The sequence below is a fragment of the Podarcis tiliguerta genome (genome assembly GCF_965153285.1).
Source record: "Podarcis tiliguerta genome assembly, chromosome: 4".
NCBI lineage: Eukaryota > Metazoa > Chordata > Lepidosauria > Squamata > Lacertidae > Podarcis > Podarcis tiliguerta.
The window spans coordinates 53,726,049-53,750,974 of record NC_139537.1 but is presented as its reverse complement, the minus strand read 5'-3'; the positions used below and the strand labels follow the sequence as shown (position 1 = coordinate 53,750,974).

Here is a 24,926-nt window from a genome sequence, read left to right as displayed (position 1 = left end):
CCCAACCCTGTGTTATGAGTGTTACTGTTGTGATTCCATATTCTGCTCTGCCGGTATATTTGTGTAAATAAAACTACCTATCACAAATACACTACAGTCTCCAGTGATTTTCTTTCAATAAAACCAAATCCAAGCTCTGTGCAGGCCTTTTCTGCAGTGTCTCCCTGTTGGTGGAACTCTCTCCCCAAGGAGGCTTGTCTGGTGCCTTCATCACATATCTTTACATGGCAGGCAAAAACATTCCTCTTCTCCTAGGCCTTGAGCCAATTAAACAATCTATGACCTTTTAAATTGGGGTGTGGGTGGGTGGGTGTTACTAGAATCATAGAGTTGGAAGAGACCACAAGGGCCATCGAGTCCAACCCCCTGCCAAGCAGGAAACACCATCAGAGCACTCCTGACATATGGTTGTCAAGCCTCTGCTTAAAGACCTCCAAAGAAGGAGACTCCACCACACTCCTTGGCAGCAAATTCCACTGTCGAACAGCTCTTACTGTCAGGAAGTTCTTCCTAATGTTTAGGTGGAATCTTCTTTCTTGTAGTTTGGATCCATTGCTCCGTGTCCGCTTCTCTGGAGCAGCAGAAAACAACCTTTCTCCCTCCTCTATGTGACATCCTTTTATATATTTGAACATGGCTATCATATCACCCCTTAACCTCCTCTTCTCCAGGCTAAACATGCCCAGCTCCCTTAGCCGTTCCTCATAAGGCATCGTTTCCAGGCCTTTGACCATTACAAATACATATGGCATGTCTTTTTTGTGTTTTTATATTGTAAACCACCCTGTGATCATTGGATGAAGACTGGTAAATAAATTAATTAAATAAATAATATATAGGCCATTGGCAACTTTTTTTTTTTTAACTTCCCAGATTTCTCATGGAAAGGGTAAATGTTGATTTAAAAATTGTGTGGATGGCAGGGGAAAATCACAGGCTGACATTTTGATGCCAACGTCTGCGGAGCCTGAAAAAAACTTGCATGCATGAGTTGCACCCATCCTGCAATAAGTAGTTACCTGGAAACATTTTTCCATTCAACTTAATTATTATAACAGTGGAGGCTGGTCAATTAGGGCGATGGGGGCACTATCCTACCAACCTCAGTCTGCCCTCAACCAGTCCTCACCTAGCTTACACCTAATTCAGGGGGGCGATCCTGGCTGTTATCTTCCTGCTTCTTAGTCCCAGTTTTGACCCTGTAGAACTCAGCAGCAGGGAGAATGGGGACAAAACTAAAATTAGTTTTCTCCTGCTGTCCTTTGTTCTCGCTATGCTTTCTTTTGGCCTCTCACCTTTCTACCCTACTAGTCCCAATAGGCACCAGCCACCATTGCAGCATATTATTATTATTATTATTATCCTGACCAGTGTCTCTCTTTGAGGCATATACAAACTAAGTCAAACAAAACTGCAACACAAAAAGAATTTCAATTTGCTAAAAAAAGAAAAGAAATGAAATAATGGAAATAAATGAAGGATATTCTTCCTTCTAGCAAGAGTTCTATGGTTAAACTTGATGTTATCACACAGAATCATTTCAATTTACCTTACTCAGCTGCTTCCCTTTCTAAAGTCATACAGGTGGATGAGACTAAACGTTTAAAAGAATCATGGCATTCTTTTAGACATCTTTCCATCGTAGCTTTGTACAAGGTTTTACAGAGTTAATAATCAGCTAAACAGAAATGGGAATTTAAATTCTACTTTAGTAATTTAATACTTTATTGTGTATGTGAATGAGTCAGACACACAATAAATGGGCAGACACTCATGCATGGCTTCCCGAGTAATTTTAGTCAAGAGCTGCAGTCCTCTCAATGCTCACCTGGAACAAGTCCCACTGATCAAAGTGGGGCTTGCTTCTGAGTCAATGTGCATGTTATCAAGCTAAAGGAGGGGTGGGAAACCCAGGGCACCAAATGTGGCCCTCCATGCCTCACTATCTGGCCCTTGGGACTCTCCTAGGGAATGCCCCTTTAACCAGGCTATGTTGTAGTCTCATTGTTGAGCAACAAAGTGCAGAAATCAGTGACATGGGAGCAGTGGCATAGCGTGGGTTGTCAGCACCCGGGACAAGACAAGTAATTTGCGCCCCCTAACCCGGGGCAAGGCAAGTAATTTGCGCCCCCCCCCGCTGCACTGTCCCTCCCCCAGATAGTCCCTCTCTCTCTCTCCGCACCGCACCGCACGCCTGGCACCCTCCCCTCCACAGTGGGCGGCGACCCGGCGGCTCGGATTGGATTTGCACAGTCAGCACTGCAGTGAGAGAGAGTGAGTGAGCCAGGTAGGGGCAGAGAGCTGCGAGTGCGAGCGCCCCCCCCCAGATGTTGCGCCCGGTGCGGCCGGCCCCCCCTGCACCCCCCACGCTGCGCCACTGCATGGGAGGCCAGACGACCAGAAGAGGCTCTAAGGTTGACTTGCCTGAGGCAGAGTCAGCGTTCAAAGTCAGGTCCAGTCCTAGGGTCACACAAACAGCAATCCACATGGCCAGACAGTCCAGGGTCAGGGTATCTGATGATCATTGGATCAGGGATCAAGGGTCAAGATGAGCAGGAAGCAGAAAGGTAGGGCCAGGAATTACAAGCGTTGTTAGCAGTACCTGACTGCTGCTGCTTCTGGAAGCTCTGCTTAAGAAGGCTGAAGTTAGTTGGTTCTCATCAGTGCCTTCTCCTCCAAGTGCTTGAAGGCTGATCAGCTAGCTGCAGGTGGAGTCACTCTGCCTTCTCCCCCTTTAGGCTGCTGGTCAGCAGGTGAAGCTGACAGGCTATCCACCTCATCAGACCTGCTGGACTCTTTCATCAAGGGACTTTGCTGGCTAGAATGTGTTGTTGAATGGTAAGAACAGCATTTGCTTGCCTGGTTGGAGGATAAAGGGTTGTTCCAATATGTGCAGAAACCCCTTAGTTGTATGTGTCAATAGAGAGCAGCCTACTGTAGAAACCTGAGAATCCCACCCTTTACTCTGCCCAACCTGCCTCTGTCATGCAAACCCTGCTTGGTTCTCCACAATGCAATGCAGCCTTCAGTCCCACCCCAGAGCTATAGCATAAGGATGTGAAATTCTAAGTATGTGTTCAGAATCAGACCCCCTGTTGTAGCCCCTGTTAATATAGACCACCCCATAAGTTTTGTTGTTTGGTCCTCATCAACCGGCAAAATGTTTTTGAATTTTAAGGGCTATCCATAAGCAGTCTGTCACAGTAGTATTCCTAACTTGAAGAGTGGATTGGACTGAAAAGAAAGACATCTATAAAATCAGCATCGTGTGTTAGACTTTAAGGTGCCACAAGATTCTTTGCTGTTTTTGCTGCAAAAGACTAACATTTCTGTTTGCATGGGTTTTAAAATGTCCAAATCACCCCAGATTGCTTCAGATTTTAGGAGCTTCTGAAGGAGCCTGGGGTACACAGCCCTACTACAAACCATTGTAAGGATTCTGTTATTCTTTAAGACGGAGCTGCTGGATATATATGTTTGGTGTGCTTAGGTGGTAGGGTGACCAAGAGAGGATAGGACTAGTATCCTATCAAGTTTAAATTAAGCAACATAGAGTCATGCAGGGCTTTTAAAAACCTGCCCTCTAACTGACTTTTAAGCAATGTTCCCAGCACTCTTCTTTTGGCACATCTCTTCAATGTACTTCAAGCCTGACTTATTCAGCTTGTCTTTTTATGCATGCTTTTCACAATCTTTGAGGTGGGTTTGCACTGCAAACACTTGAGCATAAAAAAAGTAAAGCCTTGCAAACCCATGTTATATACAAAGCAAGTAAATGAGGAATTGGATATGTTAAATCAGTAATAGATCAGAACCGGCTTTAGATGCAGGCAACTGAAGACACACCACCCATTAAAAGCACATTAAAAGCACATTGAATGCACATGGCTTCCCCCAAAGGAATCCTAGGAAATGTAACTTACTCCTTGTGGCAATTCCCAGGATTGATTGGGGGAAGTGATGTAGCTTAAATGTGTTTTAAATTCATGGTGTGTACACAGTCACAGACTACTATATGGGCAGAGAACTACCATATTTTTCGCCCCAAAGGATGCACTGGCCCATAGGACGCACCTAGTTTTTGGGGGAGAAATAAAGAAAACAAATTTTATTTCCCCCCCCCCAGGCGCGGGGCTGGGGCTTGTGGGGCTGGCGGCAGGGAGAAGCGCGCTTCTCCCCATCGCCAGCCTCCAAACCAGGTCGGGGAACAGCGGGATGGCGGCGCTGCGCCTCCCCGCTGTCCCCCAAGCTTGTGGGGCTGGCGGCAGGGAGAAGCCTCCAAACCAGGTCGGGGAACCAAAGCCCGGGGCGCGCTGCAGATGCTTCGAGGCTTCGAGATGCAGGCTGCTATCCGCAAGCCTAGGGAGGCCGACAGGAACTTCCGCGGGCTCCCAAGGCTTGCGGAGAGCTTCCTGAAGCCTGGAGAGCGAGAGGGGTCGGTGCGCACCGACCCCTCTCGCTCTCCAGACTTCTGTGAAAGCCTGCATTCGCCCCATAGGACGCACACACATTTCCCCTTCATTTTTGGAGGGGGAAAACTGCATCCTATAGGGCGAAAAATACGGCATCTCTCTCTCTCTCTCTCTCACACACACACACAGAGACAGAGACAGAGACAGAGACAGAGACAGAGACAGAGAGAGTTAAGTGGGGCTTTTAATGTGCATTTGCTCCCTTCCCCTTATATTGCACATTAGACTGCATTGGAAATTCAACAGAGTTTAAACTTTGAATATCTGTTTGAGATATGATGGAAGTCTCTATTATTCATGGAAAGAGGAAACATTGCACTGGCCATGCCCATGTAGACAAAAGCTTGAGCGTGTGAAAGCTAACAATTTGAATATGTTATATTTTAACACATGCACCAAATAAAAGAAAATCACGCCCTCTTTGGAATTAACATCAGGATATTTGCTTGCCAGTGACTCATATCGTCAATTAAATTGGCAGCACAGATAACAGAAGTTATAAAAAGCCACAAGTGTTTTTACTTCTAAAAAACTCATTTTATCATGACCTCAGTTTTGACAAAAGTCACCCTAACCCATTGGTGGTTTCCTGTTTGGGGAGTGGGGAATAAATAGAGGAGGTGAAGGAATGATGCCTCTGGAAGATAGACAGCCTTTGCAACCTGCAGCACAAGGATGGGGAATCTTGTACAGCCCAAGGGCCACATGCCCTTGTGGAAAACTTTTCAGGGGCCACCTGCTAGTGGAAGTCACTGCCAGAAGCAAAAATGGGCAGAGTAATGAATTTATTTATGAGTTTGTTTATTACATTGCTATCCCAGGTAGCAAAGCTGGTTCTTCCCCTCTCCACTTTATCCTCACCACAACTCTATGATGTAGGTAAGGCTGAGAGGCAGTGACTGACCGAAAATCACTCAGTCTGCTTCAAGGCTGAGTGGAGATTTGAACCCTGGTCTCCCAGATCCTAGCCTGACACTCTAACCACTACACCACACTGGCTCTTATCACCTTTGTGCAGTCGACTTCATTGCAGTTTTGCAAAAGTCAGTTTTGTACACCCCAACACACACTGTTGCCTCTACCCAGGCAAGTAAAAGGCACAGTTCAGGAAGGCATTGCAGCCAGGCAAATGAACTCAAGGGAGGCACAGAGCAGAACTAGTGAGGGATATGGACTGAGAGCTAAAGGCCACAGTCCTTAGTGGAGGCCAACCAAACCCCAGGGGCTTAGGGGAGCATCCGAGGATCTCAAGGCTCATGGTGGAGTGTAAAGGAAGCACTACTGTATTGTTATGGGTTTGTGGGGGATAAATGTCAGTGTGTTAAAATGGGATGTCAGATCCACGTATCTTGAAATGTGTGCTAGATGCTTTAATCCCCTGGAATTAGCATATGTAAAAGCTAATTATGCTAGGTGAACTTTCTAAATTGTTTATTAGGCACTTGTTAATACTAGGGAACTAACAAGTAAAAAAAAAAAAGGTAATTGAGTTAGTCTAATTTCCTTTTTTTAAAAAAAAATCTTTTCATTTTTTAAAAAAACAAAATTTTTAAACATTCACATCACTTTCAAATTTTTCACTCCTGGGATTACCTAGATCCCTCGGACCTCCCCCCACCCCCCAGATTTCCAAATTTCCCCATATTTCTTTGCATCTAATTACATTTTTCTAGATCATTTTGTCACTCCCCCTTAGCTAATATTACATTATACGTGTTACAATAATCCTGCTAACATTTTTAAGTATACACAGTGGGGAGTTAGTCTAATTTCCTTGGAGGTGGTATCCTGGAGGTAATGAGCCGTTAGCACAACAATGGATCCATTTGGATTAGAAGTCAGTGTTTGGGTAAACTAGATGTTATGTGTCAAGGAGAGAGCAGGAGGCAGAGAAAATGGCTAGTCTCTGTTTGAATCCAATGCTGCGCTTATTGAAGAGGCAAGGCCCTCTTGCAGTGTAATGCTGGGGCTCCTCTAACATAGACTCAGGCTGTGCATACGTGTAAATAAACCATATATCATAAAAACACCACAGTCTCCACTGTGCCTCATTTTCCAAAGGAAACACAGAGCCTGGTGGGTAAAGTGTAGCTGGAACTCTCTAGACTCTTGCAGTGCTCTGGAGATTGGGGGTGGCATGCAGCAGTAAGTTTAGGACAGAAGTGCCCCAAACAATCAAGCCTAGCTGTGGTTCAGCTCATCATTTTAATGGGCTTAAGCATACCTAACTCTATGTTGAATTTAGGTTCTCACAGTTTAAATATGCTCTTCATGGAACAGTGTCTTTGAAAGGGCTAGATTTGAAAATTATATTTATTCTTGCTTCTGTAGTGGGAGAAAAGGCAGCTATTTACCCCCTAGAAGCAAAGTATACCTAGAAGCCTACTTGTACAAAGTTTTCTTGGGGTAATCATGCATTGTAGTGGCACACAAGGTCAAAGCCTGGGCTACATGGTAAGCAATGGAAACCAGCTGTTAATCCCCATACAAGCATGACTGCTGCCCAAACAACTTTATTTCTTTCTTTTTATAAATTTATTTGATTTTTCAGATTAAAATTATGCAGTCACATATCCAACATACAGCATATAGACAAGATTCCAAGGAATCTCTTGGACTTCCCTCTTCCCCTTTGTGGGTCCTATTGTCAATCATTTCCTCCTGCACCTTTTATGATAATCCAAATCTTTTACTTCTCCATTTGTGTCCAAGATTCACCATTAAACTACAAGTGATATTCCGATCCACAAATGATTTTAACTGTATACAATGGGCTTTAAGATAAAGTTATAAATTCACCCCATTCCTTATTAAAATTTTGGTCTTTCTGATTTCTGATTCTTCTGCTCATTTTAGCCATTTTGGCATAATCCATCAACTTGATCTGCCATTCTTCTCTGGTAGGGACTTTATCTTCTTTCATTCTCTCCCAAACAACTTTCATCCCTTTTCCTCTGCAAAATCTTTTTCTCCTTAATTCAACAAGAAGCTTAAAATAAATTCCAGGTTAATGACATTGCAATGTATTGCTGAATAGTTAACTGCTTTTAGTTATTTGCTTGATGTGTTCCTCTATTTTTAATGTCTTTACGTCAAAGTGCGTTGAGAAGGTTCTGATGAAAATAGTACAGCTCGTGAAGAGCTTAAACTGTGACTCAGTCAGAATTTGTTCTGGCATGTTTATTTAAGTTTTAAAATCAGTTTGTACGGACCTGTTGCTTGACAACATGTAGTTAACACTAGCTCTTCCATGCGTTGGAAGAAAATACTTGTAAACCTTTGATTCTTATGTGAAAATGTTGCCACATAAAGACTGACCACTACGTCCAGTTTGCAATAAACTTTGTGGATAAAATTGCTGACAGCCACTTCAGCCTACAGTTTATTGAGTTGAAGTGAAGGTATCCATAGTGTCTGTTTGGCAGATTTCTATGCATAACCTTCAGCCGATGTTGCCTGAAAACTCTTAGTGCTCTGATTCCCTCTGAATGCCTTCTCAGTGCCTTTCCGTCATGACCAACTGATTCTAACAGGCAAGCTCTCTGTCTCATTGCAAAGCATTAATGTTGTCATTGGACTCCAACTCCCATTTGCCCCAGCCAACATGCTCTATTATCAGAGATTATGAGAGTTGTAGTTCAGCAGCATTTGAAGGGCCCAAGTTCCCCATCTTGGATCGATGAAGAGGAATTGGAGAGGGAGGAATTTCTACCTTCAGAAGAAACATTTTTTTATACTCTGTATGGGAGGGGAGACAGGGTTAGGGTCAAAAAAAGAAACTGGACCCAGCAGACTTAACACCTGAACACTGATTTCGAACCTGTCATTTCTAAGTATGGTGGTCAAGTGAGCTATGGTGGTCCAGATCCAGGGAATCTTGGATGAAACCAATAATCTAGACTCTTTTCTAGACCCATTTTAATCAGATGCAAGTCAAAGTTCAGGAAATGAACTGCTTTAAGGGCTCAGATGGACAATCGGCATCTTGAATGGGAGAAAATTGCTCTGCTCATTTTTCTGGATTTCTCCATGCCTTTTGTGTCAACAAACTAATCAAAAACGTTTGAACTGCTTAGAATGGATTGGAGCTGGGGCACTGCATGATAGTGGTTCCATTGGGGGGAAAATCTGCAGGCAGCATTGGGTAACTTTTCCTCTGTTCTAAGGGATGTGGCATGTAGGGTACAGTGGTACCTTGGGTTAAGTACTTAATTCGTTCTGGAGGTCTGTTCTTAACCTGAAACTGTTCTTAACCTGAGGTACCACTTTAGCTAATGGGCCCTCATTAGCCGCGTGATTTCTGTTCTCATCCTGAAGCAAAGTTCTTAACCTGAGGTACTATTTCTGGGTTAGCGGAGTCTGTAACCTGAAGCGTCTGTAACCCGAGGTACCACTGTACTAGTCTTCATCTTGTCTCCTCTACCTTGTAACATCTTTATATAATGTTTAAAATACTGTCCCTAGGAACGAGGCTGACTACACCCAATTCTAAATATTGGTTCAGCAGTAAGTTCCTTAAATGTGTTTGAGCTCAGTAATAGGTTGATTGAGGTATAATAAACGAAAATAAACAAGGAGTGTCAATAAGCACTTGGATAAGGATGATCCAGTATATCGTTAGACTTTCAAACAGCTTGTGATACACGTGTTTCTAAAGGTAAAGAAAATCTAGAACATTTCTATCCCACCTGGTGGGACTTAAGTTCCTGTTCTCCAGAATCAAGCGCACAGGACTCAGCCCATGGTGTATTGTGAAATTTGGATATTGTAATAGAACTTACAATTTACTTTCTGTTTAAATGAACTAATGATTTCTGCTCTGCCCTTGTTATTTTTGACTTGGTCTACTTTTTGCAACTGTTATAAATCAATTAACAGAAAAAGAAAAGGGTAGTAGTATCCATATTATTTAATCTGGAAATAAGATATTGAGCTAATAATAGAACAAGATGTGTGGGACAAATTATGGCTAACTCAATCAAATAAACCTACATCAACAATTGTGTTTTTTTATGACATCAATGCTTTAACGTATGACTGAGAACTACAGTTAGCCAACCTAGCAACAGTAGCACAACCAAAGCCTAATGCTGCATACTTATATGAAATCAAATAAAAGATTAGCACCTTCAGTTTCTGTTTACTATGAATAACATAAAATGCTAGTGTTTGTTTTATAGTGCAAATGTGTGTTCTCCAGAGAAACTGCTCAGTGGTTTCCCCTTTTGGTAATGAAGACAAAATTTCCCTGAATCTCACTACAGTGGTACCTCGGGTTACATACGCTTCAGGTTACAGACCCCACTGACCCAGAAATAGTGCTTCAGGTTAAGAACTTTGCTTCAGGATGAGAACAGAAATTGTGCTCCAGCGGGGCATCAGCAGCAGGAGGCCCCATTAGCTAAAGTGGTGCTTCAGGTTAAGAACAGTTTCAGGTTAAGTTCGGACCTCCGGAACGAATTAAGTACTTAACCTGAAGTACCACTGCACATTACACACTGTCAAATTGCTTCACTAGAATACACCACAGTTGTTTGTGGGATGTGATGTGATCCAATCACTATTGATGATTACTCAGAGAGACCTTAACAGCAAAACTCAGAAGCAAATCCCATTGGGAGATAACCAATGAAGCACAAATTTCCACTGTGCAGAAGGACATCACTTTCCTCTCTTCCCCCTGCAGTGCTCTGTACCAACCTCACCCCGGACCAGACTTGTACGGGTGTTTGGGGGGGGGTTCCAGAGAGGAAGCGGAAGTTGTTTTGTGGGAGAACAAGTCAGTTTTACTTGTGTGCTGATGCTGTTAAATGCCAGCCATTGACTTCAACTGGACTTACTTGCAGTAACATGTATATGATTACATGCTACGGCTAAGTGTATGTGTCTTCCTGGGAATAAATTCTATGAAACTCAGTGGGACATGACTTCCGAATAAGCCTGCATCTATGATCACAGCCTATGCATCCTACAGTGAGGAGTTAGTTACTCCTGTTAAAACTGAGGATTTACAAATATGCCTTGCAAAAATGAAACCAGTGTTCTGAGAAATGGACAAGCCACTTGGAAATAGCCATCAAAAACTAGGCATCTCTTATTACCTGGATTTAGTAATTCCCTGGGGACAGTGGAAGTTTACTTTACCTGCTGCTATGTATACAGTCTTTTGAAAATAATTCCTGTTGTTTGCACAATGAGAGTTTACAGAGAAGAGAAGTATTTCCAGTATACAAGATCAACCTGAGTCATTGGCACACAATACAAACTGTTCTGTGTTAAACACAGAAGAACAAAATCACACCCTACAAGAACTGATTTTAAAAATACAGGTGGAGAACTTGTCTTCCATACCTGCATTTGCACAGCTGCATTTAAAACTGTTGTGTTAGTTGCGGCTTGTGTTCATCATTTTTTTCTAGGCAAGAAATAGTATGTGGTGCAGCCTTACCTAGTCTGTAAAGGTAAAGGACCCCTGGACGGTTAAGTCCAGTCAAAGGCGACTATGGGGGTACCCACTTCAGACTGCAGGTAGGATATGGTATGCTTGAATCCTTAACATGGAAAAAAGTCCCTGAACCTGGAAATCTAGCATATCAGGGGGAAAGAAAGAAAAACTAGCATGTTAAGTTGGTTTTATTTGTCTTATTTATTAATTAAAGTATGTATGTATAACATTTCATTAAAAATAGAGTGGTTTACAACCATTGTACATAAGACCATACAATGAAAACCACATTAAAAAGTTTAAATCAGGGCATGGAATTGCATCAAGACATGTACGGTAATTTCCCAACTGCTATCTGAAGTGGTAACTGTCAGGACATGTACGTGGTTCCTTCCAATTCTATGATTCTGTCTATGATTCTGTGTAGACTGACTATCAGATCTTCAGACTGAGGATTTCCTGCTTTGCTGACTGACATTAATTGCACCAGTTTAAAAATGAGACTGGGAATGGTAGTCTTCAGGTTAATCAAAATAGGTCATGCCAAGGGACCAGCCAGCTGCACAGCTGATTTAGCACTAGTGTTTAAATCAAAATGATGCTTGGGTGGGTGGGGTGGGATCTATGCCTTAATGCACAAGTTCTCAAAAGAATATCTGAACTACAGTTTCTCTTTGGGACTGGATCCCCTGCGCCAGCCCTGGTAGACCCTGCTCTGCTGCTTAAAGGTAGGATAGGAGTTGCGGTCCAACAACAGATGGAGTAGGCTACCCCTGCTGTAGGGTATTCACCTGCTGTGAATATTTGCTGAGCTCATCCCACAAACATGCAGGCATGCTATATAGTTACTCCCATTTCCACACTGGGAGAGAAGCTGGCACCTGCTGGCTGGCCTGATTAGGCAATTTCACCTGTGTAGTGGCTATCTCAGCAAACCAGTCCAGAGTGCCACCAGTGGCTGGCTCCCAGGAATCACCCCTGCCATTATTTACATGATCTCCAGAGGTTAACCCCATTCTTGTGTCATTCCCCAACCCATCTGGTTGTCAGAGCTGGTCAGGGTGATAGTGCCACCTATCCAGGGTCAGGGATGGGCTATATAGTTAGATAAAACAGTCCAGTTTCTTCCTCGATGTACAGTATTATTATTGCCAGCAGTGAGACAAAATAGCTACCAGTGTTACAAGTGCCAGGAGCCACATTAACGGCTTAATCGCTCAACTTAATCTCTAAAATACCTCAACGGCTATTCACCTTCTGGGAAGAAATGACAACCATTTGGCTCTTGTTTTGTTGCCCGGTCAGACTGACCAGTTATTTACTAATTTGAAACTTTTCCAAGAATTATAAATCCATGGAGTTGTATCATTCTTTGGTTGACAGTGAATTACAAGGTGTGTGCACAATATTAACTTGTAAGCTGCAACTGCTTGCTCTTTTTAGCTTTCGTAACTGATGTGAGTTCTCCTGGACTTCTTGCTGAAGTTTCGATATGTGTTTGTCTATGCTGGATTCTATTACTGTCTTTTTGTTTGCGTAATTTTATTGTTGCTGGGTTGCTTTATTGATTTATGCTTTTACTTAGTTGCTATATTGTATTTTTCACTTTTGTCTATTTAAATGTGTATATTATCTAGATAATTTTAGTATTATTAGACAACTCATATGGAAACAAATACTGAAGCCAACTGATGTCTCTTTCCAGATATTGATCAGTTTCAAGCTAAAATGCATGCCCTTTTTACCTATAACTTACTGCCCATATATTGTTCAGATTTTATATTATATTAAAGTGTCCAGACTATTGCAGACACATTCTTGGAAATCAGATAAGGTGCTGCAATAGCAAGAAAGAAAGCCGGGCTAGAATGGGCATGTCACCTCTTACACGGCACACTGGGACAAAAATTGACTGTCTTATTCACAACTATGTTCCTATATAGTTCAATATCTTAGGTGTTGCTGATGAGCAGAAATAAGCTTGATAAAAATATAATCTCATTTGTCCCACCAACTCTGCATTCTTCAAGCATGGTCCCATGTTGTGAGTCTTGGGATCTACATATTGAGAAGTGGACATCGCTGCCACTCAGTACAGAGAGGAACTCAATACAGATAGGTTTTATCTTCTTGTGCCACTGCATTAGCCCGATTATTTCCAGTTGTGGTAGCATACTAAAAGGCTATCTGTACTGAGTTCAACACGTGTCATCAGGAGCCACACAGTCCTCTCTCTTTCTTTCAGTGCACACTGCTAGACTGGATTTCAGCATGACTTGGCCCATAATCTTGGTCTGATCCAGCAGTGCTGCCACCAGTGGATTTCTGGGATCCCACATGATATTGAATGCCTCTAGTACAATCCCTACACATTATTCATGGGTGAATTTCCATAACAGATGTAAATGACGCCAACCACTGTTTCAAGCAATGCATGTGTCTGCAATTATATTCTGGCTAGGGCAGCTATATGTCTGGATTTTCAAAGACGGAATTGACGTCCGGGGGGAATTTTGTAAATGTGGCACTTTGTCCTGGATCTTAGGCAAGTCAATCGAAAAATTGCGTCCTGGTTTTTACTTTTTTAAATATGGCAACCCTATATTCTGGAAACTTCAGTAAACTACTAAGAACAGTGTTTCAAGTAATAGTGGTTCCGAAACTTTGCAATAATGATATTATGGATGAAACCACTTCCCCCAAAGTAACACAGAAAGTTTCATTTTAGATTTCTTCTCTGAAAAACTTGGCTCATAATAAAAGGTACTACGCTGTTGGTTTTTTGTTGGTTTTTAAACTTCCTCGAGAAACTTGAGAAACCTTAGGATGACGGATGTATTCATGGGTCAAAAGTGCTCTTCAAGTGAAGCATTTCATACTGAGCATGCAGGAAGCCAAGTATCGGTTGAGATGGAGGTGAAAAGGTGACACTTGTTTGCTGTAAATTATGCTTTATGTCTATCTGTTTGTACACTAAGACCTACAGTCTCATATCATGAAATGAATCTATTGTAACCCTAGTGCAACCATTTACCAACAGGGCTTCCTGAGCAAGTGGGGCTTATTCATAGGTAAGCATGCCTTGAATTTAGCACCAAATTAACAACTTTTCAAGCTACAATCATGTAAGCCTTTGGACTTGAAAGGGTGTTAAAACAAAATCAAAAACCATAAATAAGCTTAAAAATGCATTTATTGAAACAGCCAATAATAAGCTAATAATATTACTTTGTCTCTAATTCAGCACTAGGGTTTTATTCAGCATAAATCAATTGGAATTTGCCCCATTTTGTTTTTGACTATTCTAAGAGCTTCCAGGATTTTAGCTAGCCCCTTTCATTAGCTAGCTGGGTTATGTAAGATAACCCAGTTAGGGCCACTTTTACACCTCCAGCACTGAATGCCACTATGTGGAAGTAGGTTTGGGAGGTTTCCATGCAGGTGATGTAACATTTAAAGCCCTACTAATTATGCTTAAGTAGCTCACGGGTGACCATGTCAAAACTATCAATATTACTACAGCATAGAAACACAGAGATTGCAACCTATAAAAATAGTTTCTCTTTTCATATATGCACAAAAGCCAATTAAATTGTGGAAATGTACAATAAATGTACCAAAAATATAGACTCCTAAAAAACACACACAATTGTTTAGCATGTCTCTCAGGCTATCTCAACAATTTTATTTGTACAGCAGACATTTTACCAAATCATTACCTTCATGTTAAGATTTAACTAGCACTGCGATGTAAAATAAGGATTGAAAGAAAGAAGTGCCCACCCTTTAGAATCTTTTAATTACCTTTGTATGGCTGTGGGAATATCTAAAATCAATAAGTACCGTCCACATATGATTACATGTCCATGGGTCAATGCTAAATTTGTCAGCTCTTTCCTTCACCCCTTTTGAGGGATCCTGTGCTTTCAACATTTGAAACTCAGTAAATAAGGCTTTCCCCACAAGTAGATGTACAACAGCTTAATGACAAGTGGAAATTCAGCTGTTATAGGCACTGGATATTTGTTGACAAGCCTAGTCTATGCATACAATGGCATAGTGAGAAACGTCGAATAATTGCAATGTATTGCCACTGAAGTAAACAATAAATAGAATAAAGCAACATAGAATGGACCCAGCAGGGACATGATTGCTGCTTTGTACATTGGAATAACCCATCTCCCACTCTTCTATTACTCTAGATGCTGAGTTGCCAGTCAACTAAAGCACAGTTTGCTCTGGTAAATAAGGTTGTGTCTAAGTATCATCCTTTTCTCTAGCATGTCTCATGTTATTGCCATTGTCATTCCTATCAGTTTGGAATTTAAGCAAGTTCATGGAGATGTTTAAATTCACCTAGTGGTTCTTGCACCGCAAAAACTTACAATATTAGGGAAGTGCTTTAATGATGAATATTCTTGAGTGGGGAGGGGATGACCAGACCAGTTGCAGAAGTGGTTCTTTCTCTTTGTTGCTTTTAACCGCATGTTAATTTGGTTTTACAAAGTATATATATAACAGTGTTGGATTGGTTTTAAACAACAGCTTAAAACATTCTTTTCTTCCTGATAATGCAGATCTCACAATGCATTCTAGGAGTCAGGCTTTTGCATCAAGATGGCAATGCTACAGTGCTTTAATTAAGTGCCTGAATGGAAAATCAAAATGCTCTGTAACTGAGTAAATGTTCTGCCTTTCTTGAGTGAGTGATATCAACAATGACAGTACTATGAGGGGAGTGAGAGAGGTTTTTGGGGTTTTTTAAGTGAATGTTATTTTTTCCTCTTGAAAGGATGCAAGAACTGTAAAGTGCTTCAACATAGCAACAGAAAGTAGTAAGTTCTTAGAGGACTTATGTCAAGACCAGGAGATACATCTGAGCATTGGCTATTTGTGGTTAAGTTTGGTGGGGTGCATCAGGTCCAACATCTTATGGAGCAGCATTATATTCATAGAATGTTTCCAGCTAGAATACCAAGAGGGGGGGAAATACTTGATTAGTGGCATGACACTGGCTGTCCTCCTATTCATCACATTTCTATCGCACTCTTCTTCCATGAAGCTTCATTTCATCCATTGGGGTGATTCTATTTTATCTTCACAGGCCAATTAGGCAAGCAGGGAAGGCTTGTCCACACTGCTGTTTACTGTGGGTTTTCAGCTTTTCCCAATCCCATTTGTGCAGTCCACAAACTGTTACCCTCAAACAACACCAGTCTTGATGCTTCCCCCCTGTAACTTCAAGCTCACTCAATACCGAGATAATCAGATAATTACTATTAGATGTACTATTTCTAGTGTGCTCCGAACAGAGAAAAGCATAGCCTTATTTCCCCCTCTTTTGATTCCTCAAGTTTTGCACAAATCCAGAAAGCTGTGCAAACAAACCACATTACAAATATCTACACCAGATACTGCACAGCAATCAGAAAAATGTGCGCTAAGAATTTACAGTTGTCTGACCCTGTGCTTTTTGCACACTTCCTGGGTGGTTGTTTTTTAAGGTATTCATTCAGCTATCGACACATGTGCCCTGCCTGTCACGACTTAAGCAGCATAATCAACTCAACAAATTAGAAGGCAGGGACAAACACTAAAGGAAATGCCTACTGATAAGTACATGGGGAAAAACTAGTTGCTTCTTATATACAAATTCAAAGACATGCAGGTGTGGTCTAATACGGGTGGGAGGAAAGTGGTTGAACAGCAGTTATTAATGCTCAAATGTTAGCAAACAAGCCCAAAGTGAGGTGGCTAAAGCTGCCCAATGAGCTTTAGTACTGAGTAGGAGTTTAACTTCCCATCTTCCTTGCCTTGCTTCCTAATGGTTTGTTCACCATACTGTACTGATTGTGGATACTGGATGTATAAAGGACATATTTTGTAGGAAAAACTAGTTTTTACATGTAGATGGCCACACACAGAGACACTGCAGAAAGGAGCAGCAACACTGTAATTAGTCTGCAGTCCATATATTTGCACTAGGGAAAACTCATTTTAAAAGATTTCCTAAGAACCACACAAGCTAGCCCTTTGAACAATAGTTCAGTGAAAGGTAGAACTTACATTTGGAAAACTGAAATGTTCAGTCATAGAACACTTGGTAGTTAAAATTGTCAGACTTGATTTTGAAATTGTACGCCCCAGCCTTGCGTTGGTGTTGGAAAATTAAAAGACCTGTTATTGCCAGTATAAAAGCAAATACGCCAATGACAATGAGGACTATGTAACCTGCTCCTAAGCCACGCTTTTCTTCAGCTGAAATAAAGGAAATAAATATATTAGTTGTGATGATATATTGGCTTGCATACACACAATGCATTTAAAGTATATCCTTTTCCAAAACAGAAGCCTGGGAACTGTAGATTACCCAATACTGAGCTACAATTCCTATCACCCTTAACAAACTACATTTCCCAGAATTCCTTGGGTGACTGGGTGCCTTAAATGTGCTTATAAAACATAAAGGCAAACAAGGTAAAACGTTACCAGATTTCAAAAGTGCAATCCTATTCATATTTTCTTGGAAGTAACTCCTGTTGTATTCAGTAGGGCTTGCCTTCAAGATAAGGGTCATCCACAATTCTGTTTACCCTACCACTTTCTCCCAGGAAAATCCACTCTTTACTGCTGAATTGGAGCAAACATCAACTGGGTTTTCCACAGATTGAAATTTGCTACAGTTCAGCAGTGGAAAGCGTGTTTTCCCAGATTAAGTGGCAGGGCAAATGGAAAACTATTCAGACCCATGTCTAGAAGGCATGGCACAAGAAAAAACAACCCCAATTGGACCTGTACTTTCTAGGCACAGGCAAGTGGAAGAGTGGATGATTCCTACATCTGGATAGGATTGCAGCCTTAATGTCTGCATAGATAAACGCATCTTCTCACTATCACAAATCAACAAACTGCTGCTCCTGCTCAGGGAGGAAAGGGATGGGGCCAGACAGAGAGAGATGACAGGATCTTGTGAGCTAAGCAGATCAGCAGTGGCCATGCTGCCCTTTTCCTCCACATACAGCCAGTATAGAACTTTTAGACAACCACCAATGAAACTTATTTTTATTAACATGTGGGGAATGGATAAATGCAATAGTCATGAGATTAGAATAGTGCCAGTACAGCATTAACAAACAATAATTAGTCCGCTGTGTTATCATCTTGAAGCATTTCAGTGCTTGCTGTGTGGCCCTATAAGGAGGGAGAAAGGAGGTAGAGTATATAAAGTGCGACACAAAGATTTGAAAATTAAAAACCAGCTAAAGGAATGGAGGGAAGTCATGAGCTCAGCAGAGTAAAGAATTTATTTGTTTTGTTATTGGTATGTTGAAATATTGTGTTAAAAAAATCAATAAAAAATATATTTTAAAAAAATAAAGAAGGAGGGAAAAAGGAGAGTCAGAGGCAGTTTTAGGGTAGTATGACCAGAATGGAGTGCGAGAGGAGGGGGGGCATATTTTAGTGTCGCACAGGGTGCCTCTGAAATTTGAGAGCCTACATTCTGTCACTGAGTGAGTGTGAGAGCTCAGCATGACTGGGTGGTGCTCTGAGGTGGGCCAGATGTCCAGCTGCATCCCAGCCCAAGGCCTGCTCCTGGAGCCAAGTGGCTGCTCTGGTTGGTTTGGGCAGGGGGTGTGTGGTTCCACAGCATAGTTCTGTTGCTTAGTTCACAGCAGCCCCAACCCATTTATGACCATTCTTATCATTTTCACTCCTAGCTGTCTCTCAGTATTAATCTTTGCCAGCCTGGTGACTGATTGCTTACCACCGGATTTGCGCAGAGGCCCCCAAGATGCATGGGGCATTGCTATAGTTTCCCCAGTCCTCATCAAACGGAAACCATTGCAGTTCTGGAAGAATGAAAATGAAGAAACATTCATTGGTGGCCTTCTCTTTTTCCAGTGTGAAATGTTTAGGTGCCTACCAATCTGCAGACCACCTTAACAGATTTTGCAAGCTCACTGGCAGAGGAAGAGGAGTGCGGGGGGAGCGCCCCGCCCCTGGCAGCACGATCCTGGCAGCTGCCATCGCGGCTGCCCCCCCTGCCCACACTGGGCACCCCGCCCCCACCTGCTCTCCACCCCCCGGTGCCGGTGCATGAAGCTCCGCCACTGTGCAAGCTACTAATTTGAGAACTATTTGTACACCACGTAGACATTTAATGATATGGCAATATAGAAATACTTATATAAGTAAAATTAAAAACAGAACTGCTTGCATAGGAGAAAATATGTATCCCATATTCTCTAAACTCAGGGGAATGTTTCCTTTTACAGTTCAGAAATACTAGCAGGTATAAGAATCCTCCATTAAGATCACTGCAAATACTAATTTCATTATCACCATATTAATTAACACCTAAGACTACAATAGGAACTAGTTTTCCATTGTACACTTTATATTTCTGCTAAGAGATTTTTTCCAACTCCTTTTCCTGGACCTTCAAACCTACTGCTAAGTATTGACTTCAATCCATAGCACTCAAAGTAGTCATTTACTAATAGATTTCAAAAGGTCATCTAAGAAGGGTCAGCAACTAGGGATGGGAGAAATTTGGTTTCTCTCATTTTCTAACATTTCCTAACTGAAGCTCACTTCTCCATATAAATTTCCAATTTTAATTTTTTTAGAAGAGTCGTCATAAAAATTTATCAGCAAACGTATCCAACTATACACATTTTGCCTAGCATAATGCCTTTTTATATAATCTTCACTAGTATCTTCATGAATAAATGCATTTCTGTGCACACTGCTTGCCTGAAGAACTGCACTGCAAAATTCAGAGATGTGCAAATTTTGAATGGTGGCTATGTTTCACATTTTGAGGGTGTACTGGGGGCTGCAGGGGCAGTGGTGTAGCGTGGGTTGTCAGCACCCGGGGCAAGGCAAGTAATTTGCGCCCCCTAACCCGGTAGGGGCAGAGAGCTGCGAGTGCGAGGGCCCCCCCCAGATGTTGCGCCCGGTGTGGCCGGCCCCCCCTGCACCCTCCACGCTACGCCACTGTGCAGGGGGGGAGGGAAGTCCAATGGGACAAGCAGACATCTGCTCGCACAACATTGGAGTCTGCCTTATATGTTCTTGGGTAATTTTACTGTTGTAGTTGGGGAATACATGGGAAATATATACCCCCTTCATCTTGTTTTCCAACAAGGTTTTCAAGTAGGAAATAATAAAAGCTGCCTTACCGTCTTGCAACTACTCCTTGGAATTTCCAGACAAACGTGGATTTTGCAATGTAGATAAACCACTGAGTCATTGACAAAGGAAAATATTTTCAGTTTAAATTGGGCTTTGTTGGATATCCCATTCGAAATTATAGTGGTGTGTGCATTTGGAACTGGACAACTGAAAAGAGAACAGAATACAATTCAACACTGTCCATGCTAACTTGTATTTCTGTTTTTGAGCTTCCTTCAAAAATTGATGGTAGCCGTCCAGAGAGAGAAAGTGAAGCAGACACACTTCCATTAGCAGCTATGGAATAGCTTATAACAACAACTGCAGTAGCAATACCTAGCAATTTTCATTTTGTTTCCTAGGAGTATTCATACATTATAATAATTTAAACAAGGCATATATGGGTGTACATTATCTTGTACTTGGTCAAAAATAAACCCAACTTTTCAATACTGCCTTTTTGCCCCAACATAATTAATTTAATCCAGGAAGAAATACCACGTTCCTTTTTATAATCAATCCATGATCAAGGGTAAGTTTTGTTTTTTTTGTTCTTGTGAAAGCCCATTGTAGCTGCAGTCAACTTGGGTGTTCAGCATTTATATATACTGCTTGGGAAGATTCAAGCCACTTCATATTCATTAACTTTGTAATCTTTACAACTACCATTCACAGTAGTTCAATAAAATCATCCCAACATTACAGACTGGGGGCAGAGACTGAGAAATAATGGCTTGTGTTAACCCCGAGTAATAAGATGAAATCTAAAGAATAATTAAACTAAATATTAAGTAATCACAGACTTGCCAACTTGAAATGATGCTCTTAAATGCTGTATTTTAATTTTTCAGATAGCACTACCTGGTACATGGTTTTTGTGTGACACCCTGAATATATTGCGTGTAACATACCTGCCATCTATAAAAGGAAATGACTGAGGGTCCTTTGAGTTATTAGTTGGAGTTGCCCAACATTCACTGACGACCACCTTGAGGTTGCTATCATGTCTCTGTATTCCCACTTCAATCATTAGGTCATCACTAGCAGAGATGGTGAAATTTTTGGGAATTGGGGCATTTTCAATGAATAGCTGCATTTCTGTTAAGAAGTGTCCTGATCCATGTAAATCCTCAAAAATGGTATAAACCCTGCAAGATAATCAGTTGTTAAAATTCATGGAGTGCTTTTTTATGAGCTCTGTTCCTCTGTCCCATATGCGCATAATACCAGTATTCTTTCTAGATTCTGTGTACAACACTCTGTGTGCACGCACACACATAAAACAGAGTCAGACACAACAAATATACAACAAAAACCACAGAGCTAGACAGTGCTATATTCTATCCTGAAAAGCAGGTGCCACTACAGCTAGGACCAGAATTGGGGAGGATTGATGGTAACTGACTCCCCTAATAACAACCAACACTCAGCAGAACAGACACACACTACAATATTAACTAATTTAAAAATTACAATGTACAGAACTAGATTTTATTAAAGAAAGTCTTCAGAGAAGCATTGGTATGGACTGGCATTAGGAAGAGATTAGATCCCTTAAGCTGCAAACTAAACATAAACAAAATCTATATCACTCCACTCAAAATGTTTCCAGTTTCTTTTCTCCTAAAAGAGTGTACTATGAAGAGGAATGGAAAACCATGACACAGTTCTGACAATTACCTCCATTTGGCCCTCCCAAAACCACTGTGATTGGAGAGAGCCCTAGTAAAATTATTCTCTGTAAGCTACAGCTGCCTGTCACAAAACCCCATCTTCTCCCTCTTCTCTTTTATGGAGGTTGTAGAGAGTGTATCCATTTTTAGTAGGCTGTTATCTGAGTGTTAGTATCCCTCTGAGTCTCTTGGAGGGGGTTGGATCTTCACTACAATTCCTTAGTGCAGTGGTTTTCAACCAGTGTGCTGTGGCACCCTGAGGTGCCTTGAAGGATGGTCAGGGGTGTCACGGGCAACACTGGCCTCTGTCCCTCTTTCCTTCCCTCTCTCCTTTAATGCGCTCTTGTGTATCTGCCTCCCAAAGGCTTGCATAGCTGTTTGTTGCTACAAGCTCCACAGGCAAATGGTGCCTCTGGGGCTGGTCAGGGAGTGCTTCCCAGGTCCCTGTGGGGCAGTGTGACAAGGCACCTCTCTTTGGGGTGGAGGGGGCAGCTCAGAAACCAGGGCAGCGGCTGCAACTGGCCAGAGGACTCCCAAGGAGAGGGGAGATGAGGCTGAGGGAATACTTCCCAAGGGAGAGTGTTCAAAAAAGGGTGAGGGGCTGCCAGCTCTGCAGGCAAGGGATGACATAACTGGGCTCCTGAGCCCCACAGGAGTGCTGCAGAAAGAATGTAGTTGGTTAAGGAAGCCAGGGACTCAAAAAAGGTTGAAAACCTCTGCCTTAGTGTATAATAAAATGAAGGTACACTGAACTATTTGGATTTGGGGTATTAACATTCCCACTTACCCTTCTGGAGTATATCCAGATGAAGTCAAGAGATCATTTTGAAACACACAAAGGATTGGACTGACAACCTTCAGGTGGCGGATGACCCTTGAAGAAAGCAAATCATTCCGAAGAATTGATTTTACTATGGTGTGTGTTGTGTTCTGGGGAAAAAACAAATGCAACAGAAGAAAAAAAATCAGGGTTTGTTTGTTACATTTTAAGGATAACTTAAGAGGACACACTGGCTTCAGCAAATAAAACAGAACAATTGGGCATGGAATCTTTCCGTATGAGGAAGGATTAAAACAATTAAGTTTAGTCATCTTAGAAAAGCACTAGTGAAAATATGATACAAGAGTGAAAATATGAGCATTTGGTTGAAGGGTAGTATATAAATATTTATAAAATAATTAATACAATAAAATCAGGAGTGGATGGGGGGATTCTAGAACTGGCACATATCCACTAAATCACACAACCCTCAGTTCATGATGGCTACCAGGAAATGTCACACCGTCATGTCTTCATAGCCAACCAATTGCATGTAGCGACCATTATGCACAGGAAAAAGCTTTAGACATATTAATGCATGTGACAAAAAGAAAATGTAGTTCTTCCTGTATCAGGCCACAGAACAGACATGTTGATTATTTTGTACAAATACACCTGCATCATCATCATCAATAATAATAATAATAATAATAATAATAATAATAATAATAATAATTTATTAATTATACCCTTCCCATCTGGCTGCGTTTCCCCAGCCACCCTGGGCGGCTTCCAACAAAATATTAAAATACAGTGTAGGCAGAACTATTGCCAATAGCTTTAAAACTTCAGTCTCCCTCTATAAAGGGCCATAAAGCAACTGAAGCTATATTCTGCAGATTGAATAGAGGCAGATGTTTCTGCTGTACATCCTGACTAAAAACAATTAGCAGGTTATGCCTCAGTGATGGAATCCACAGTGCTGTTTCTGCACAAGAGCAAGGAAAGGAAATGGAAGGTAAGAATATATATTATTATTATTATTATTATTATTATTAGCAATGGTTTATATCTAAACTGCTCACCAAACCAAAAGCCTATATCTCATTCACTATCCTATTTTCATATGTAAGCAGTTTCTTTTAGGGATTGTGGATAATAATTTTCCAACCTTCTCTGTTCTTAAGCAAGTTCCCCAGCTGTTTTGGTTGTTTTGCAGGGTGCAAGTCTGAACTCTCTAGTTTCAGTGACCTTTGATGCTTACTTTGTTATCTCAATGAACTCATTATTAATATATGTCAGTAAATATCGCTTAATGTTCTCTTCCGAGATTGAAGTGACTTACGGTTTGTACTTCAGTTCCACATTCGTTCCACCCAGTCCGAAGTATGACATGACTGGAATTGCTGGAGCTTACATTGCAGTGGGGTCTTCCCAGGTACAGGGAAGATTCTGGGATAGATTTTTGCTTCAGAAAGTCCTTCTGAATGGTGATGACAATTTTTTCAATCTCGCAAAGCACTCTGACTGCTTTCTTAATTAAAACCCCCTGGGAAGGCTTACTGGGTGGTAAGGATGAGACTTGAACATTCAGTGTTGTTTCTGTAGATGCATTGCTAAATATAGTGCTGGTGGTTGCATTTTCCAAACTTCTGGTTTTGGGGACAGAAGAATCCTCTCCAGCAGGTGATGGCACATGGTTTGAAGTATACGGATCTGTCAAAGGTAAAACTGTGCTGCTCAGGTCTTTTGTCTGGGTACCTTCTGCATCAGGGTTGGAAAAAAGTGCTATAGAGTGGAAGGGAAAGGTATGGCAAATTGCATTATTCAATTACTTTTCTTACAGGGAGTGAACCAGAACACATTATTAAAATGGGTTTAAAGTGGGAATGTTGTTCCATTTAAATTTTCCCATCAAAAGGAGTAGTTTCAGGGGGGCTGAAATATTCCCTTTTAAAAAGCTTAAATTGTAACAATAGAGCTTCTTGAATTTTTCAATTTTCAATTCCAAAAATGAAAGGTGCTAAAAGGTTGTAACATGATTTGGGAATAAAAAGATCTTTTGGTTAAATTCATATAATTTAATTTTGCTTGGTAAATAAAATGTGTGTAACATTGCATAGAAATCGTTCAAATGATTGCCATTTAGTGAGCTGATGTCACAATACTATGTAGGCCATTGGAATTGACTATGTGCTGATGTCACTGAGGACAAAATTAATTCAGCAAGTGAACTGCTTCCTGAATAGGTGAACATTTTCAAGCCTTTCCCAAACAAACACCAAAAGGGGTGGGGAGAGCTTTTCAGTTCTGCTGAAAATGTTCACAGAAATGAGCCCCCTTTCTGTATTACAAAACATTGGACTCCAATGAGCAATATAATGTAATATATATAATTG

At 41.3% G+C, this 24,926-nt stretch overlaps 1 protein-coding gene across 1 annotated transcript in view; it reads right to left on the bottom strand.

The window, feature by feature from the left end:
• Window positions 1–14,092: 14,092 nt before the first annotated feature.
• The window catches only part of UMODL1 (uromodulin like 1), an 81,620-nt gene continuing 70,786 nt past the window's right edge, over window positions 14,093–24,926 (bottom strand). The window contains exons 17-23 of the mRNA XM_083438856.1: window positions 23,873–24,315; window positions 22,555–22,697; window positions 21,006–21,242; window positions 20,103–20,262; window positions 18,683–18,767; window positions 16,984–17,175; window positions 14,093–15,883 (exon numbers count right to left, since the gene is read on the bottom strand). Coding sequence (XP_083294982.1) covers window positions 17,003–17,175; window positions 18,683–18,767; window positions 20,103–20,262; window positions 21,006–21,242; window positions 22,555–22,697; window positions 23,873–24,315 — 1,241 coding nt within the window. The 3' untranslated portion in view covers window positions 14,093–15,883; window positions 16,984–17,002. The remainder of the gene's footprint in view (window positions 15,884–16,983; window positions 17,176–18,682; window positions 18,768–20,102; window positions 20,263–21,005; window positions 21,243–22,554; window positions 22,698–23,872; window positions 24,316–24,926) is intronic.